The 16,883-nt window shown below is 40.3% G+C and overlaps 1 protein-coding gene across 1 annotated transcript; it reads right to left on the reverse strand.

Moving 5' to 3' along the window:
* Positions 1-540: 540 nt before the first annotated feature.
* Positions 541-11,631, reverse strand: gps1 (G protein pathway suppressor 1). Its single transcript, XM_038739191.1, has 14 exons — positions 11,477-11,631; positions 9,114-9,206; positions 8,622-8,803; positions 8,303-8,467; positions 6,226-6,361; positions 5,762-5,839; positions 5,538-5,598; positions 5,279-5,364; positions 3,022-3,116; positions 2,831-2,936; positions 2,606-2,686; positions 1,366-1,503; positions 1,149-1,283; positions 541-947 (listed from the first exon to the last, which is right to left on the reverse strand). The coding sequence occupies exons 1-14, from the start codon at positions 11,507-11,509 to the stop codon at positions 873-875; spliced, it is 1,464 nt and encodes a 487-aa protein (XP_038595119.1). The 5' UTR covers positions 11,510-11,631; the 3' UTR covers positions 541-872.
* Between the last annotated feature and the right edge of the window lie 5,252 nt (positions 11,632-16,883).

Here is a 16,883-nt window from a genome sequence, read left to right on the forward strand (position 1 = left end):
CCCGCAGCCGTTAAAAGAAATGGTTTCATTTTTTTTTTATGTGAGGCTGAATATTATTAGCAGATATTTTGGTGCTCAAGTTACATTTGATATGAAGTAGTTTGTTACAACTTTATAAAGACTGGTCATGTAGCGCCTACCTTCTGCTATCCGAGCGCAGCTAATGTGAGTTTTCAGTAAATGTTTTTTTTTAGTGCGTTAAATGAATGAATATGATTACTGAAGTGACGACAAGCTCTTAAAGTGAGCTGAATGACCACTCAGTGCCTGTGGCTTTTAATGTGGAAACACGACACAGCCGCTGCAGCTGAAAGAAACAGACATGGTCATGAGAACACATTTTCTTCCTGTTGGTCTACCACTACAGTTTGCTCTTCTGCCAGTTCACTTCTCTACTGTCTTGGCTATAACAGCCCCTTTCAGTTTACGCAACCACACGGGCGCACAGGAGTGCCATCCTATCCCTTAATTGTCGTAAGTGTTCCAGCTACTGATGACTATGCTACAGAAACAGCTAATACATGAAACCAACCACCTGAGTGTGTTTTGTTAGGTGTTTTTATTTTAAAACATTGTTTTTGTTAATGAGGACTCCACAATATGTAAGCAGCGCAAAGTGCATCTCCGACCAGTTAACGTACAGCTCAAATGCTGAGCTTTCACCAACACACATTTTCTTGTTGTCCAAATCTCCAGATCTGACTAACAAAAAGGACCCCATATCATCTGGCGGGGATAACAGAGCATTTCAGAGAAATAAAGTCTTAATATTTTATGTTGCCTCAGAGAAACGGAAGGTGGCGTGGTTGGGGGTTGGAGTTGATCAATGATTGGGTGATCCTTCCCCTCTAGTCTGTGGCTGTTGTCAGCAGTCACATGTTGGTGCTCATCCTGGTTTGGCTGTTGGCTGGTGTGAGTTCACCCTGGCTGCCTTCTCTGGGTGGAGACTGAGGAGTGGGCACAACACGAGTGAGGCACTGTTACATGTCTGTCAGTTTCAAAGCTGCTACGCTATGATTTTAAACCATCAATATAGTTGTCAAATTTTGAGTCTTTGTTTTTTGCTATAATCACTATTCACCAGTGACACCAGGTGGAGAAGACTGGCAGCCTCTCCTTCACACAGGAGGTGCTGTATTGTGTTCTACCTTAACGTGGATCTGGTTGCGGAGCACAGCAGCTCGCAGGATCATGGCTTTAGCTCGTCTCTGGAACTCCTTGCCCATATGGAGCGACTTCTCAAACGTGGTGCTCCTCTGGTCCACGTCCCTCGCATACAGAATCTATCAACATGTAGGAGTACTGGTTTAGAAGGAGTCCAATGAGAAAGCACTTTATTTCAGAATGTTCTTGCATGTGTTTCACCTTGCTGTGGGAGTCGATCCTTGCGTTGATGAGCCCCTCCAGTATGAGCTGGGTGAGCTCATCTTCCAGAGCTGCTACTGTGGTGTTGAAGGCCTGAGCCATTTTAGTCATGTCTGCTGACACGTAGGGGCTGAAATACTGAACACACACACACACACACACACACACACACACACACACCTGTCACATGTCTGTCATGCTATCAGACAGAAGGGATGAAACAATATGAAAATTTTATATCACGATTATAGTGACCAAAATTGTCACGCTTATTTATATTTTATAGGTAATGCAATGACCCCGTGCACACTTGCATGAAAACAATAAGTCTTTAGAAGACAGTGATTGTATTTCTGTCAGTTGTAGATTGCAGTTACAGAGGAGTCTGCAGCGTTTCTCCTGTTCTGACACTTTTACAACTAATTTGATAACTGCTGGATTTAAAATGAACAAGATCTGCTGGTTGGTTGACTGAACAGCATAACGTGTTCTCATGTGCAGTGGACGAATAGAATCTGCAGACACACGACGCACACAGCAGCAGAACAACAACGTGTAGCGTTTTTACAAGAGCAGCAACACTGAGAGCTTCAGTTTACAAGCTGTTAGCAAGTCAGAGAGACAAACCAAAGCTAAAAGTTAGCTCACCCTGCGTTCACTATAAGGTTATTTTCTGCAGTCAACTTTCCCTCAGCGCTCTCATAAAAACTAAAATACGACCGGACTTCAGAGTGACTGATCTCTGCAGCGCGGTTTATCATTAAACCGGTAATTGTTTCATCCGTATCAGACAGTAGCTCCGTATTCATCAAAACCTACTTTTTAAAGACTAATTTCACTCTGACTTATGAAAATTGAATAGAGGGAACAAATTTACAATATTAAATGTAAGAATACTGATTTAAAGAAGTGTGGATGTGATTGACTTTATCATATTCTAAAGTGATCACTGTCTATTTCAGAGTTAGAAATGGTGTATGCAGTATCCAGGTTTCTATCCAAATGAAACACATTTTTAAAAGAATTTCCATAAAGTCATCAAAAGATCCACCATGGTTATGTCACATATCTAACGGTGGAGCTGATTCTACAGGTGGGTGCCATTAAACCAGTGCAGTCACGTCAGTTCTATGTATATAGGGGGAAAAAGGCTGTTTTATTAATATTATAATACTTTGCGTTTCCCCCCCCCCCCCCTGATGTTTTTTATGCATACATTGAAAATAGGTGCATGACTCACCTGGATGAGGGCTCTGTTCCTGATCTGGCTGTACAGTGTCTTGACGTGCGGGGCCAGGTACATGTCCAACAGAAGGTTATCCTGGAGAAAACACACCACTGTCACTCATCCCAGCACATAAACTTAAAATGATCGTGTAATATACTGCCATAAGCTGCTGACAGCTGTTCTAACATGACTATACGGTGTGCAGCCTTAGATTAACTCAACACTTTCTGCTCTAACCTTCATTTCATCCAGTAGCTTGAGACAAGACGCATACTTGGACTCGTAGAACTTAAAGATGATGTCACGGATTTGAGGTTCCAACTCTAGAAATAACTTAAAGGAGCTGAGGACAGAAAAAAAAAAGATTCACATTCATTAATTGTACAAAGATATTTTTCAGTCAGCATTACTAAAGAACTACCTCCTACCTGCTGGAGATGACGTTACGCTGGAGCTCCTGTCTGTCAAATGTGGCCAAAGCACACAAGCCTCCATACACAGCTACATTACTGGGTGAGAGGAGCTGCAGGGGGGACACACCCACAAACACACATTACTAATCCAGTTTCTGACAGTATATTACCCTGGCTTTCAATGTGAGGGAAAACTTTTATATTGTATTTTGGCATGAAAATTGTTATATAAAGCTACACAATACAATTTGGAAGGTTGTGAATCCAAAGGGCGGTAAGATTTCACATAAATGCACAAGGTGGAGTTTAGTTAAACAGTATTTCCCACTGAATTCTTTCCAGAAAATTCTCACACATACATGTGCAGTACATTACAGGCTTCAGGCATCCTCCTCCTTTTTTTAAACAGCACACAAAATCTTAAACGCTGGAGCTTTGTGTTCAGTTCTGTGAACAAATACCTCTTATCAATCCTTTAAAAATAGGTTCACATATTAAAATCAGTGCACAAAGTATTTTGGAACTTTTGGATTGATGGTCACCGTAATTGTTTCTCCTGTCTATATTGGAGTGACCTCATTCTGTGAGGACTCTTTTTAAAAGGCCAACCTAAGGTAGTGTGAGTTGGCCTGTCACCATGACTACTTTTGGTGGACTGTATATTATCCCAGCAATTATTGCAACCAACAATATGGTCACTTTAAGACTATTCATTTGCATAAAGCCATTTTTCTTGCACAAGTATTTTTCTTGCACAAGTATTTAATGACTGAAAACATGAGACTACTGCCAATGTAGCAGTATGTGCTCCTTCTAGCCTCCTCCTGAGAGTAGGAGGTGCACGTCAGGCTACGGCATAGTGCGATGCAGAAGTATAAATTGCACCTAACACGTTCCCCTTGTTCTGATTTACTGAAGTTATAGTAACACTGTTCAGTAGTCTTGTTTACATTAGCTGTGGGTTGTGTGGGTACTGCTGGTGTATTGTGAATCCGCCCCCCTGGTTTAAAAACTACACAAGCACCAATGACAGTAAAGTTTTTTGCGATGAAACTGATCAATATTTTAAAAAGCTTTAACAAAATATTAAGGCTGATGCCGAGATGTACAGATACAAGGGACTTCACTTCCTGTCCTCCAATGGTTTCATTCCATATTTGAACACAAGGAGAAGGAGCAAACACGTAGTATAAATATGTGTATAATAAATAGTTTGTTAAACTCTGTTACATTCTTCACTGCGCTCCTACATTTTTTTGTGTGCTCCTAAATGTTTTCATGTAGGAGCACATGTGCTCCTCAGGAAAAAGGTTAACATGGAGCCCTGAGTTGGACCACAGACAGCTTTCAAGTTAGCCCGTTTGAACATTTGGCTAATTACAAAGCTAACGTTAGCTGTGTTTCTCTAAAACAGAGCATGAGAGACTGTGGACAGAGCAGATTAAAATAAGGCTTTCTACGTGTTTCTGCTTGTTGAACAGATGTATTCACGAAGGTTTTATTGCACGTACTTACAGTAACGAGCGTAACGGTCATCAGCTCGAGTAGTTAGTGTGTGTGTAGGAGTCGACACAGACAGCAGCAGAGGCTGCAGCCTGATAATAAACACTACAATCTTCGGGCCCGTTTAATACCGTGTTTAGGTGCCCATCACTAAATCACAGTATTATTTTTTTTAATTCATCGCCTTTCAAGTTAAATCCAGTCCGATGATTTAAATTACTTTTCTCTCGAGACATAACGTTACATTATAGGTCCTGCTAGACTCCATAGCAGTATCTATAAGCTCAGACCTTATTGATTTTACTTTCCACTTGAAAAAAATCCATATCATGCATCACTATTGAGAGGGTCTGAAAAGTCTCTAGATCTAGCATCATCACTGAATGTGAGAGCAGACGACGACAACGATTATGTGAACAAACATGCATGTAAACACTACAGGCCAGCAAAAATGAATGCGGACATGTCCATATGTGGTACAATAAATTGATAACATCATTATTGTGATCGTTTGAGGCTTCAGCAGTCAGAGTCATAGGCAGGGATTTTTGTATCTTGATTTGGCCATCAGAGACCGAAACCCCGCATTAGCTTCTGCTGGACTTAGAATGCATTTTTCACAAAACTGGATTTTGTCCCCCAGGAACAGTTCTTTTTGCAGCCATAGTTTTTATAGTATAGTTTTTAGATCGACTTAAACTCTATCCTTTAGGGTTACTTTGGTGGATCACATTGTAGTACCATGGTACCACTGGCTGACATCACTCACCTCTGGACAGTCACAGTGGTCAAAAGAAGCCTGCAGGAAGCACTTGGCAGCTGGTTTGTATTTGCGAGAGGCCAACTCTGCCAGGCCTGAAACACCAATAAACAAGGTGAGAGAGTTTGGTCATTGTGGCAGCAGGCACTGGCTGATGTCAGAGCAGTATAAGAAATCAGTTCATATTTCTCCACACCAGAAGACAGCTGCTTTCAGGCGATCTCCCAAACCCAGCTTCAATCCACCACAGAGCATTAGACGGTCTTACCTGCAGCACACTTTAATTTGGTGAGGACTGCTTGATTTTGGCTATCTCGCTCTCCTCTTTGCTAAACAAAAAGAAAGAGAAACGGAATCAGCTGAAGGCATTTGTCATCTCAGTAAAGAGCAGTGAAAAACAAAGGAAGGCTGGAATGTTAATGGGCGCTTCATAAACCTCATATCTGACACAGTCCAGACACTGGAGGAAGAGTGTGAGAGGGTGGCGCTCACCTCTGCTATCTCTGGCGTGGACTCTGCTTTGTTGACATAGCTCAGTACATGGGACCAGTTCTGGAGGTAAACACTAACCTGTGGGCACAGAGGAGGAGATTTACTCCTTTGTATTCTTTGCAGAACTCAAACTGTTGAAACTCCTGCCAGTGGCGTCTACTAGGGCTGAACAATTACTCAGCTATATTGTCACTCCAATAATATTTCGATGAAATTGCATATTTTTGGGAAACACTACAGTTTTTCAATTTTATTTTTTGGTTTATGGTACAATTTGTTAGAAACACGTGACGCATGCTGATATAAAGTATAAGCACACACAAAAATCTGTGTTCACTGAATAAATTCATATAGAAATGAAAGCACTGAAGCATAACGAGTCTTCTTCACTCCAGCCACTGGTGTTAAACTGGTTACTGCCATATGACATGAACGCAGCACACCGTGGTCCCATCCTGCTGTACCTTGATGACATTCAGACACATGTTAATAACATGCTTAGCACTGGTGCAGTAGTCTCTGGCTCGGGAGTAGCACTTAAGGGCATTACTGAGGTCACCGCAGTCCAGGTAATGGTCCCCCAAGTCATCATGGCCTCTCCTGGGGAGGGAGGACAGAACAGAAGGAAGAAATGTAGGGACAGGAACAAAGGATTACTTCTAAAAATTACTAATACTTCTAATCAGCCAGGTTCTAATGACCAAGCTGGCAAAACCCCTAACTACTATGAACCTTTCCGTCTTTGCTGGTGTCTTTAATGGCTCGGCTGTAAGGCCAGAATACTGTTTTTTTTTGTAGCTACAAATTTGATTTTTTTATCTGCAATTCTACTGTACTCCTTGCTGCTAGCTATTTCCTGTGTGGTGTTAAAATGGTAATTTGCTTTTATATGAGTTTATTAGTATTAGTGTTCTTACAGAGAACCCAAAGAATTTTGTTTTCAGATAGCAGGGTATATACAGGAATCCTGAAGTAAAATTCAATACCTTTTTAAGACCTTTTTCAACATAAGACTGCCGCGCCACTTTGAGCTGTAACTGATTAAATCAGCCACACACCTTTAAAAGGGACATTTTTGAGTTTTTAAAAGCAATTTAAATATATTTATAACATATTTATTGCCTATATGTCTTCAGGTTGTAATGCCACCTACAGGCATTCACCAACTTTCTCAATTGCCTATAACAGCCTGTATAGGCCAACAGTTTTCTATGTGAAGGACTGGTCAGATTTCCTGTGAAAAGCAGCTGTCTTACATAAACTATGCCGTTTATGTATGCAATATTACAGCGAATCATGTGAACCACAGTGTCATTTTGTGTTTTAGTTGGTTTAAACTAGATAATGTGAGCTTGCCTGCAATGATGTGTGTGATAACTTTCACCGTCCACTTGATCAATACAACACAATTCAAATAGGCCAGGAGGGAACAAAGATGAAGAGAATAAACTGAGTGATGAATAACGTAACTAGTGTAGGTGATGTAGCACAGGCACAACCTGGAGGAGGAATGAGTCTAAATGACTGTATTAGTATAATAATATAACATTAAGTTAAAAGTACATCGTTAACTTAATAGTAAACTGTAAGTTTGATATTAATATATTCATTATGTTCAATATAATTTCATAGAACAGTATATAACTTACCACTAGTGTAATATTAATTCAAATTACAGATGTTTCAGTTTGGGGTTGTTTTTTTATTCATTAACTTTGAAGAAAAATGCTCTAGGCTACATCTCCAACCTTGATTTTAGGATACTAACTCGTTAATAATCATAACCGTTTATGCACAACATTGAGTTCAACATTTATAAAGTTTGTTGCAGCACATCAAACTTTTTTTAAATCCCGCTCCATCCAGGCTGCGATTGGTCTGTTCACAAAAAGTGACACTGACGAGAGCATTGGCTTTATGAAAAGTTGAATTTGTTTCAATAAAAAGCAGAGCTTCAGTTAAATAGCCAGCTAACGTTAGCCAAACCCACATGCTCCTTGAATTTTCCCTGTTGTCTTCTGTCTTACCGATTCAGCTGCTGCCGGCGCATCTCGCTCTTCAAGCGGCCGCAGAGCGACCGGCCAACCGCATTAATTCCGTTATTCCTGATCACCACTCCAACTATGTTTTGGACGATTAGCATTGAGGGTCCGGCGGGGTGGGAGATTACGGTCGATTGTACTATTAAATCATTTTCCGGTTCGCACGTATCTATTTTTTGGAGCGTTTAAGAGTGAAATAGGTGCACGGTAGATCCCTGCGCCTAACGTTACAGAAACAAATCACACAGTCGCTACTCTCTGCTGGTCGAGTATTTTTGGCTATGCATTATAAATAAATACATTCACCTACACTTTCAGCAAACTTTTGGACAGACAGGATTTTCACATTGAAAAAAATATCTTCAAAATTAAATACCTTGTTAAATGGCGATTAAGACTTTTTAATGGCCTTAATTTTTGCAAAATTGATTTATTACCTTTTAAGACTTTTTAAGACCCCGTGGACACGCTGAGATAGCCATGCTGTGTCCCATCATACCTGATGCTCTCTTTTATGGAGTTTCCCTTGTAGTTCTTGAGATCAGTATCCAGCTTCTCCAGTTTGAGAAGAGCCTTTTTCCTAGTGGACTCGGCCCAGGCTGAGTCCAGGGGAGGAGGAACAACCCCACCTTCAGGTACTGTGTCCGGCACACCATGCACCTCCCTTAAGGTAAAAACAAACACAAATGACATTAGATTAAAGATCTAATGGTTATTAACGAGAGTGAAAAAGCAATGCGTTTTCCATCACATTATTGAATGTACAGTATGTATACACACACTACAGCAATGTAGTGATATTTCATTAACTAGGATACCGTGTGGCCTCTGTGAGTTTGCGGTGGATCTCTTCATAAGTGTCGACATTGAAGGTCCTCTGGACGAAGGTGAGGGCCATCTTCAGGGCTTCCACTCGGAGCTGAGGGCAATGCTCAGCGATGAACTGAAGCCTCTCAATGCGCATTAACCCACTGTAGCTGGTCGCATACTGCTCCAGGTCCTACACACAGGGGGGAGACCTTATTAAACCAACATCAAAACTGCTCCACTGAAATGTTTGGCTGACATTATAATGAGACTTGTCTGTTTGTCTGATTGGAGAAATGTTCCAGCAGTACATTTATATGGCGGACAATGATACTTTTTCAATTGCCCCTGAACTTAATATGTAGCCACTTTTTTTGTCATTCTGAATTCAGAAGAGCTTTGGGAAACAACGGAACAGACAACCCTCACCCCACTACCCGTCAGCTACCACCACAAACAGAATCTAATTCTGTGAGAAACACTCAAGTCTGTCAGGTCAGTACCAGTGTCGGGTTCTCCACTATGTAGTTGGTGTCCGGAGCGTTCTGCTGGTCATCCTGGGGATCTGCGTCAATCTGCATTGGCTCCACAGATCCCTGAAAGAAAACACACCAGGCACAGGAGAAATCACAAAACAACACATGATCCATATTAAAGCTGAATAACATCAAAATAAAGGCCTTTTCACACAGGAAGCGATTTACGCACCTCAGAATTCATTTTCAATGAGAGGCGAGCGTGTAGGAAGGAAGGCGGGGGCATTGCGACAGGCATAGCGACAAGCGGGCGATATTCCTGTGAAGCTGTTGAATTGACTTTAACTTTCTGGACGTATGCGCAGCTCAAACCACTGGAAGAGAGACTGATCCTCGCTGTTTGTGAGTTTCCAGGGTCTGTACTGTACTTTCTGCTGTGATGCTGGATTACTTTAAAAGATTTAAGACTGTCAACCAGTGAACTCTGACAACCGCAACAATCTGTGTGCTGTCCATCAGGCTGACCTTCTGGTGCTTGTTACCTCAAAAAGCTACTTCGTCTCAGACTCATGAGCTGTCCTCAGAATGAACTGTTAAAATGTACAGTTTGTAAGATATGGGCCAGTAATGTTGTTTAAAACATTCATCCTGAAGTAAACATGAGAGCAGGAGCAGGAAGAAGTGCGCCTGTCAATCAAACTGAAGGTACAGTCGTGGATCTACAGCCCCCCCGTTAGAGTCACATAATCACAAAGATGGCAATCACCATGCCAGCTCACCATTGTGATGTCAATCGGCCCAACCCTAACACAATGACAAACAGTACTCTCTTAGGCCAGTTCAGCTAGGCCTGTTATTTAAGGTGACTATGGCTGCGGGGGATCAGGCTTTTCCCAAAGCAAGCCGTCCTGCACCTCGGTGCTCTGCGCCTGCACCCAGAGGGCAGCAGGGTGAGGTGGTGACTGAATGCGTGTGTGATGTCCTGTGATATTGAGGTTGCAATGTGTGCAATAACCTTAATGTTCTGCTAGGTTGGGTGTGTGGAGACCGGTTATCGTCACGTTAAACATGTTAAAGAAGCAGGTGGAACACAGTGGACTATGTGACCAGGATGACACACTGTACCTTTAAATAGCATGACACTGAACAAGGCACAGTATGTTTACTGGGGTTTAAACAAAAAACTAAATGAATCAGAATGCAAGTTACAGTGTTCTACTGTTACTGAATAACTGTTCAGCCCTAAATGCAATTCAAAAACAGCTTCAAGGTTTGGTTTGCAATGCTAATAGTAGTTGCCAGTGTATTGTTTATTGGCGATGTTACAATTTATTGTCATTCACAATGGATAACATTACAAGCTGATTTCAAATGAGGACAGCAATTACTAACAGATCTTAGGTCTTAATCTAAACGGGATGTAACTGTTATGGTAGACAAAAAGCAAAGCAAAATTACCATAACTGTCACTAAATGTTAAAGGTAGTTTGGCGTCGCCACAGACAAAACAAACGTTTCGTTACCATACCGGGTGATGACGTTCAGACATTGTTAGTTGACGTTAAATTAACGCTTTGAGAAAGGAAAATTCTTACAGAACTTGTATAGTATATGTTAGTGTGTGTCAGCATGCGATGCTACCGTTAGCTGCTTGTCAAAGTGAGAAACTGCGGATAACAGGAAGTTTTTCATGGCAATGCTAGCTTTGTTAGCTACAGGCTACAATGATAAACACACACTGTTTTTCAGTCTCTTGTGTTTTGCTTTGGTAAAAAATCAGATTTAAGATGTATGTAACGTTACCCCAATAACAGCGATCTACTGGAATGGCGTAATTAGTTGTTCTGCCAGTGTACCGGTACGACAATACTGGTATCGTCACTGTTAAGGTTGTTGGCCAACGGAGGCCTTCAGTCAGTTGGTAACGTTAGCATTCAGTTCCAAACTCCATTATAACAAACCCTCAATTCCAAACGGTTTGGCTTACTGGCAAACATTCACGAAGTCAAAAAGTTATATGAATTGTTTGAAGGGCATTCCTCAGTTCGGCATAATCCAACGCACCAAGCAGTAATTTAACGGTAATTATTTCGATAAATATGTAACGTTATGGTAATTCAATGTTAGCTAACGTTAACGTTATTCCATCGTTTTCTTCAATGTGATGCACTGACGTTAGTGCCTTTAACAAAAAAATACCAACCGAATTTAAAACTTAATCCTTAAAATGTAAAAGTTTTAATCCAACATGATTCGTAAATGTTCATAGATGCTATAGCTAACGTTGGCTAAATGCTAGCTGACTGTTAACTTACTAAAGATACATCATGTTCAGTTTCCAACAATCCTGACTGGTTGGAAATGACAAAGCGGCAATGGTTAAGACTTACCTGAAAGTTAAACACTTGCACAGGTAAAGGCATGTTATTAATTTTGACTTCGGTGTCTTTACTATTAGGGGCAAATGTATCCGAAATATGTTGACGTACAACCCCACACCGAGCCTTGGGGTCTGCAGCAGACCGTGTCAGTCTTCTTCTTCTTCTTCTTCCGGCAGTTAGCATCCACGATGTTGCATTACTGCCACCTTCAGGTTTCTCCCTTAGTGTCCATTCATTTTACAGCCATTCCAGTCGGCCTTCAAAACGAAATAATCCGAACACTGTCTCCGCATTCTACTATACTTTACATACATATTACATCTTTCCCTACCCGCTCTGTTTTCCTTAACTGTCTCGTAATTTCTTGTCTTTAATGTGTAGCCTAAATTTCCTATAAGAATGTTTAAACGTTTCAGCCTCAAGGCACAGATTGTTTCTCGATGATAAATAGTGTTACTGTTTTCTTCACCTACTTTTCCTCTGATTTTGATCATTTAATGTTGATTTCAACAACTCCTTTTTAGCCTACTTCTTCTTTTGCCAATGTATCTGCTCTCTCGTTTACCAAGATACCTGAATGTGACAGTGTCTTCCTGCCGGAAAACTTGCGGAGACCAGCTTAGCAAAGATCTGCAATCAGAATCATAATCAGCTTTATTGCCAGGTATGTGTACACATACGAGGAATTTGACTCAGGATTGTACATTGCTCACATGTGCTTACTTATACAATAATAAAATAATAATATAATAATAATAAAATAAAATCAGACACAAACTACAGAGTAGACAACACTAATATACACACTATGAACAAAACAATATAGACATATTGACAAATGCAGTGATCAGAGTGCAAAGGACAGATCAGTGGTGCTGTGAGAAGATCCCTCATGCTTCAATTGCTCCATAATTATCCGGGTCTCCTAAAAACCCTCCATTGCAGAATTAATTGACTACAGGCCAGTTGCCTGACATCTGTAGTCACAAAGTCATTTGAAAGACTGGTGTTGGACCACCTGAGGATATTACAGGCCCCTTGCTGGACCCCCTGCCGTTAGCCTACCAGGCTGACAGGCCAGTGGATGATGCAGTCAACACATCTCAGCTCTCACAGCCTTCACCTGTAAGTGGATCACAAACTTCCTGACTGACAGTAGGCAGCAGGTGTGATCATCAGCACTTCAATATTTTAAAAAGGTTTGACAATATTTTATCAAAACATTGTATATTATGGGCCCATGCCAAGTGTCCAGATACCAGGGACTCCACTGGTTTTCACATCATAATTGCACTTACAATTGCTATATATGTCATAGGACATACGCCTCTGGAGCAACTAGGGGTTAAGTGTCTTGCCCGGGGACACATTGGTCACACGTATCGCAGTGGGAATCAAACCCTGGTCCCACCCATGTGAAGTTAAGTATTTTATTAACAACCAGTAAAGTAAAGTCCAGGGCTAGTAACTTGTATGTGAGCAAGAGACAGGCAGGCTATGACAAAGGCTTGGAACCGCAGTATTGTGGTAACTTGGCTGCAGACGGCAGAGATCATGACGCACAAAAGAAAATCACAGGGAGCAAATCAACATGAAACTCACAAGTCAAACTAGATAGGCAAAGCTCAAAAGTGGGGCAAGGTACTCTGCTGCTGACGAGCCACCACCTACAAACAAACAAAAGGAGAAACAGAAAACTGTTCAGCGCCACAGCTCTGGCTGTGACAATTACTTTCCAATCATTGCCCTGCTGTGCAGCCGTCAGGCTTGCATATGCCTTTGCTCTTTTGACAGTTTTATCTGACTCTTATTCAAACTTCTAAGATGACTATTTCCCCTTTTCTTTCTTTTCCATACCTCCATAATTCCACCCTTAATAATCACTTCCCTCCACGTCTGTGTCTCTACCTGGTGCAGTTTTGTATCTCAGCACAGAGGTATATGTCCACTGTGACATGAATTGCTGGGCCCCCATAAAACCATGAACCTTCCTCTTCATTCTTATGTGCTGTTTTTCTATGATAAGTCAAGACTAATTTTCCAGATTTACAGTGCTGTTATTTAATCACATACACATTCATTCAGGAATATGTAACATATAGGCAGAGCACAAAATGGATAAAATAAAACTCTTGAAAGATTTTGACACAAGCCCCCTCTTCATGACAAAAACTAGAAGTAAGGGACCCCAGGATCTCATTTTATTGTGTGGACAGTACATCACATTATACAATATGTGCAAAAACAACACAGCATTTAAAGCCCACTGACAGGTCATCCTGAATCATCAATAATTTCATTCAGATTATGTCTCATTTCACCAGAGGGGTTTCCTAATTCATCACTGCTTGCATATATTCCTTGCATCCTTCCCTGTCAGTTCTCACTTGGTATCTCATAATTTTGACTTAATAAATCACAATTTCACTTAGTATTTTAGTCATGAGTATTTTTTTTTTTACCATTCCCATAACCTGTCACCTGTTTTTATTATTCATTCATTTATTTTCCTGGTGGCAGTGATTAGAGGGTTGTGAATTCTAAGATCACAGTTATCACAGTCCGCCCAGGAGTCATTAAAGATGCGGCCACAAAAATAGAGAAGACCATATGAAAAACCAAGTGTAGATGTTTTCAATTCATATACGAGATTAACACACTCACTACAAAACATGAGCTGCACCGTAGTCACTCAGAAAGACATCCGACTGACATCCATACAGTATGAAGTGTCTTACAGCAGCACCAACTGAAAACCTTCAGCACTGCTGACCTCCAGTGGTTGAAGTTCTCAACAGAGCACACTTCTCAGACAGAAGCTTTCAGCCACCAGAGGTCAGTGAAACAGTGCATTTCAGCCTGGTGTAAATTACACACTTTTTTCTTCTTAATTCCTGTATTTTGTACAAGTAAGTATATTTACCACCATAAATGAATTCCTCTAAAAAATCTCTAGTTGGTGTCTGTCCACACCTCCCCATCTCCTACTGATGAACCTAAATATCTAAAAACAGCTGGAGTGTTGTAAAAAAAAAAAAAAAAAATGCAATGACTACTGAGGGTAAAACACTGATGATACTGACCTGTTTAATCTCTCCATCTCTCTCGCTCTCTCTCAGTCCTATCCTGTGAATGCTGACCAGGCACTTCACTATCCTTTGCTGCACGTCACAGCTCACAATCCCCATTATTACTGCTATTAATAGCCAATAAGCTATCAATGGTTCATTTCACTCACACAGTGATATGAACACAACATCAACGTCAGTGGTGGATGAAGTATTCAGATCTTTCACTTAAGTTAAATTATTTGTATTATTATTATATGTATGTGCTATTTTTACTACTACAAAGAAAATAAAACTCTGTAAAATGTTACTGAAGTAGCAATACCACATGATAAAAATACTACAAGTAAAAGAGCTGTGTTTAAAATAAAAGCACCTAAATAGGCTTTCAACAAATAACAACATTTATCTTTAAGTATCAAAAGTACTCATAATGCAGAATGGGACCATTCAGTGTTCTATTACTATTAAATATATCAAAATACGATCAATGTTAACTTTGACAAAGAAATATGATCACATGACCCCTGTTTCAGCCTCCTTACACTGGCTCTCACTATGTTTAAGAATAGACTTCAAAATTTTATTGATTACTTTTAAAGCTCTTCATGGCCTCTCACCCTTTTATATCTCTGACCTTTTAGTCCCATATGCTCCACCATACACCCTGAGATCCTCAGGCAGAGGTCAATTGTCTGTTCCAGGGTCTTGACTGAAAACTAAAGGAGTGTTTATGGTTAAGGGCCCCGAGGCTCTGGGACAGCCTGCATGAGGAAATCAGGGTGGCTGAGACACTGAACTCTTTTAAGTCCCTTCTTAAAACCTAGTTTTATAGGACAGACTTTCCTGATTTTATTTTATTTATTTATTTGACCTTTATTTAACCAGGAGATATCTTTTTAGTTGATTTTATTTATTTATTTTTCTTTTAACAGTATTTTAAGTGTTTTCCTGCTTTTTCCATGTGTCTGTTTTATAGTTTTTTTCTTGTCTTTGCTCTTGTGAAAGCACTTTGTAACATATTTATTGAAAAGTGCTTATTATCCATCCATCCATCCATCCATCATCAACCCTTATCCTGTGTACAGGGCGAAAGGCGGGGTACACCTTGGACAGGTCGCCAATCTAAAGAATATCATCATTATTATAATCATTATAAAATTATTAAATCATTATTATTGATGTAATGTAAAAATATTTATAATGTAAAATACAGTAGGCCTATATGTTTTTTATTAACATACATCATTAACATATATCATTTTCTATGACTAGGCCTACTTATTAAAGAATATGGTTAACAATCTGTAACACTTTACAATAAGGCCTACACAAAATTGTGAGTAGCCCAGTTACTAAATACTCTGTACTTGTTAGTTACTCTTTTGTGCAGCCCCAAGTAAAGTGATAAGTAGCCCCTCACACAGGGACGTGCACAGGGGGGTTGCTCTGGTTGCCCGGGCAACTGCCCGTTTGCCTTTCCTGACTCAAGTTGCCCTTCCGACTCGCCCTTCCGAGAAAAAATAAAAAAATAAAAAAATAATCGCGATCGCAAAGCCTCATTCACTTCCATTCGGGCACCGAAAGTGAAAGTCAGTAGGGGAAGGGCAAACTCTGTTTAAGTGGCTGCACTGCTGCAGCGCTGCCTGCACGTCAGTCGATTCTGTTCCCTACCGGAATTCCTGTTTCCTTCCTTTATGCAATCATACTACAACAAATCATGCGTAGTTTTGCCCAGTTACCATACGTGATACGTACCAACAGAAGTGAATACAAGCTAGAAGCGCAACTGAATGTACGGGAAGCCAAAAGGTTAAAAAAGGATTGTATTTTTTTCCGAAATCTAAGCGGTTTTTTTTATTTAATATTTTATTAGAAGCGAGTTTTCCCCATCTGTCAATTCAATCTAGATTATTTATTTTCAAATAAAAAATAATAATGATTAAAAAAAACAATAAACAATAATATAAGGAACTCTTTTTCTCATATGTATTTTGGTGACATTTATATTGTTAATACATTTTGGATACTGTGTTTAGTGCCTTTTTTCAGGTCAGAGCAACTGCCCTTCAAAATTCCTGTGCACGTCCCTGCCCTCACACCTTACTGTTGTGCGCGTGCGCGCCGAAGGTGGCGTGCGTGTGGTATCGCGTCATTAAGCAAAGGCACGCAGTAACAATTTGCTAATAACAATTTAATTAGATTTTTTTTATGAAATAGACCTACATGCCATTGGATAGGACTTAATTATTTTAAAATGCTGCAGTAAAACAGCTTGAAAATGAATGGGCGGTTGGTTTTGCTTTGCAATGTGATTATTTTAAAACGCTGTAGTGAAAGAACAAGAA

Source organism: Micropterus salmoides, unplaced genomic scaffold (assembly GCF_014851395.1).
Source record: "Micropterus salmoides isolate LMB-PRFRI ecotype aquatic unplaced genomic scaffold, ASM1485139v1 Ms_hic_scaffold_10, whole genome shotgun sequence".
Taxonomy (NCBI): Eukaryota; Metazoa; Chordata; class Actinopteri; order Centrarchiformes; family Centrarchidae; genus Micropterus; species Micropterus salmoides.